The sequence below is a fragment of the Neopelma chrysocephalum genome, unplaced genomic scaffold (genome assembly GCF_003984885.1).
Source record: "Neopelma chrysocephalum unplaced genomic scaffold, ASM398488v2 Primary Assembly neopelma1_79018, whole genome shotgun sequence".
Classification (NCBI taxonomy): Eukaryota; Metazoa; Chordata; class Aves; order Passeriformes; family Pipridae; genus Neopelma; species Neopelma chrysocephalum.
Window position 1 is genome coordinate 1,121 of NW_020910569.1, and position 1,354 is coordinate 2,474.

General features: G+C 49.9%; 1 protein-coding gene across 1 annotated transcript; it reads right to left on the reverse strand.

The window, feature by feature from the left end:
• Nucleotides 1–375: 375 nt before the first annotated feature.
• LOC113979404 (olfactory receptor 14J1-like) lies at nt 376–989 on the reverse strand (the record flags this gene model as incomplete). Its single annotated transcript, XM_027706805.1, is given in 2 exon segments — nt 376–440; nt 443–989. Coding segments are annotated over 2 exon segments (612 nt in total), but the record flags the coding sequence as incomplete, so codon positions are not given.
• Nucleotides 990–1,354: the final 365 nt, after the last annotated feature.

The window sequence follows — 1,354 nt, forward strand, 5'->3', positions numbered from 1 at the left end:
CTTTTCCCCTTCACATCTGCAAACATGGAAATGCCCTCCAGCTTCAGGGGAAGTCTTGGAGGAAGAATCTGGAAAAAAGAATTTGTGTCCTTTCTTACATTCAGAGATTTTGATTCCTCATGTACAAACTATCACAGGGAGGATGTTTGACAAATACGTTGCTGCACAAACTTTTATTTTGTTTAAATGCACACAAAGCATGATTTCTGATTTCTATATTTTGTGGGTGGAAAACAAAGAGGTAGAGAGTGAATTATATATGGGATGAAGAATAAAATTTTGGTGTTAATGACATGAACAGAGGGAAAAAACAGGAAAGCCCCCCACCCCCACCACTATCAAAAGCTTTAGAAGGCAGACTGGGCCCAAAATATGTTACACAATGAGTATTCTGCAGGAGCAAATATGCAGTTTATTGCTCCTGAAAAACATCCAGTTATCATTTTCCTTATGGCATCCTTGAGCTCCTGGTTCCTGAGGCTGTAGATGAGGGGGTTCAGTGCTGGAGGAACCACCGAGTACAGAACTGACAGGACCAGGTCCAGGGATGGGGAGGAGATGGAGGGGGGCTTCAGGTAGGCAAACGTGGCAGTGCTTAGGAACAGGGAGACCACAGCCAGGTGAGGGAGGCACGTGGAAAAGGCTTTGTGCCATCCCTGCTCCGAGGGGATCCTCAGCACAGCCCTGAAGATCTGCACATAGGAGAAAACAATGAAAATGAAACATCCCCAAAAGGGAAAACCACTAAAAGCAAGAAGCCCAATATCCCTCAGGTATGTACCTGAGCAGGAGAGTTTGAGGTTGTGTGGGCTTTCACAGAAGAACTGCCCCCGGGCATTGCCCTGGCACAGGGGCAGGGAAAATGTGTTGGCTGTGTGCAGCAGAGAATAGAGAAAGCCAGTGGCCCAGGCAGCTGCTGCCATGTGGGCACAAGCTCTGCTGCCCAGGAGGGTCCCGTAGTGCAGGGGTTTGCAGATGGCAACGTAGCGGTCGTAGCACGATGGTGAGGAGGAAATACTCTACTGACATGAAAAAGAAAAGTAAAAATAGCTGTGCTGCACATCCCTTGTAGGAGATGGTTGTGGTTTTATGGAGGGAATTGTGCATGGCTTTGGGGACAGTGGTGCAGATGCAGCCCAGGTCTGTGAGGGAGAGGTTGAGCAGGAAGAAGCCCATGGAGGTGTGCAGGTGGTGGTCACAGGCTACAGCGCTGAGGATGAGGCCGTTGGCCAGGAGGGCAGCCAGAGAGATGCCCAGGAAGAGCCAGAAGTGCAGGAGTTGCAGCTCCTGCCTGTCTGCGAATGCCAGGAGGAGGAACTGGGGCATGGAGCTGCTGTTGCACATTTGCCTCTGG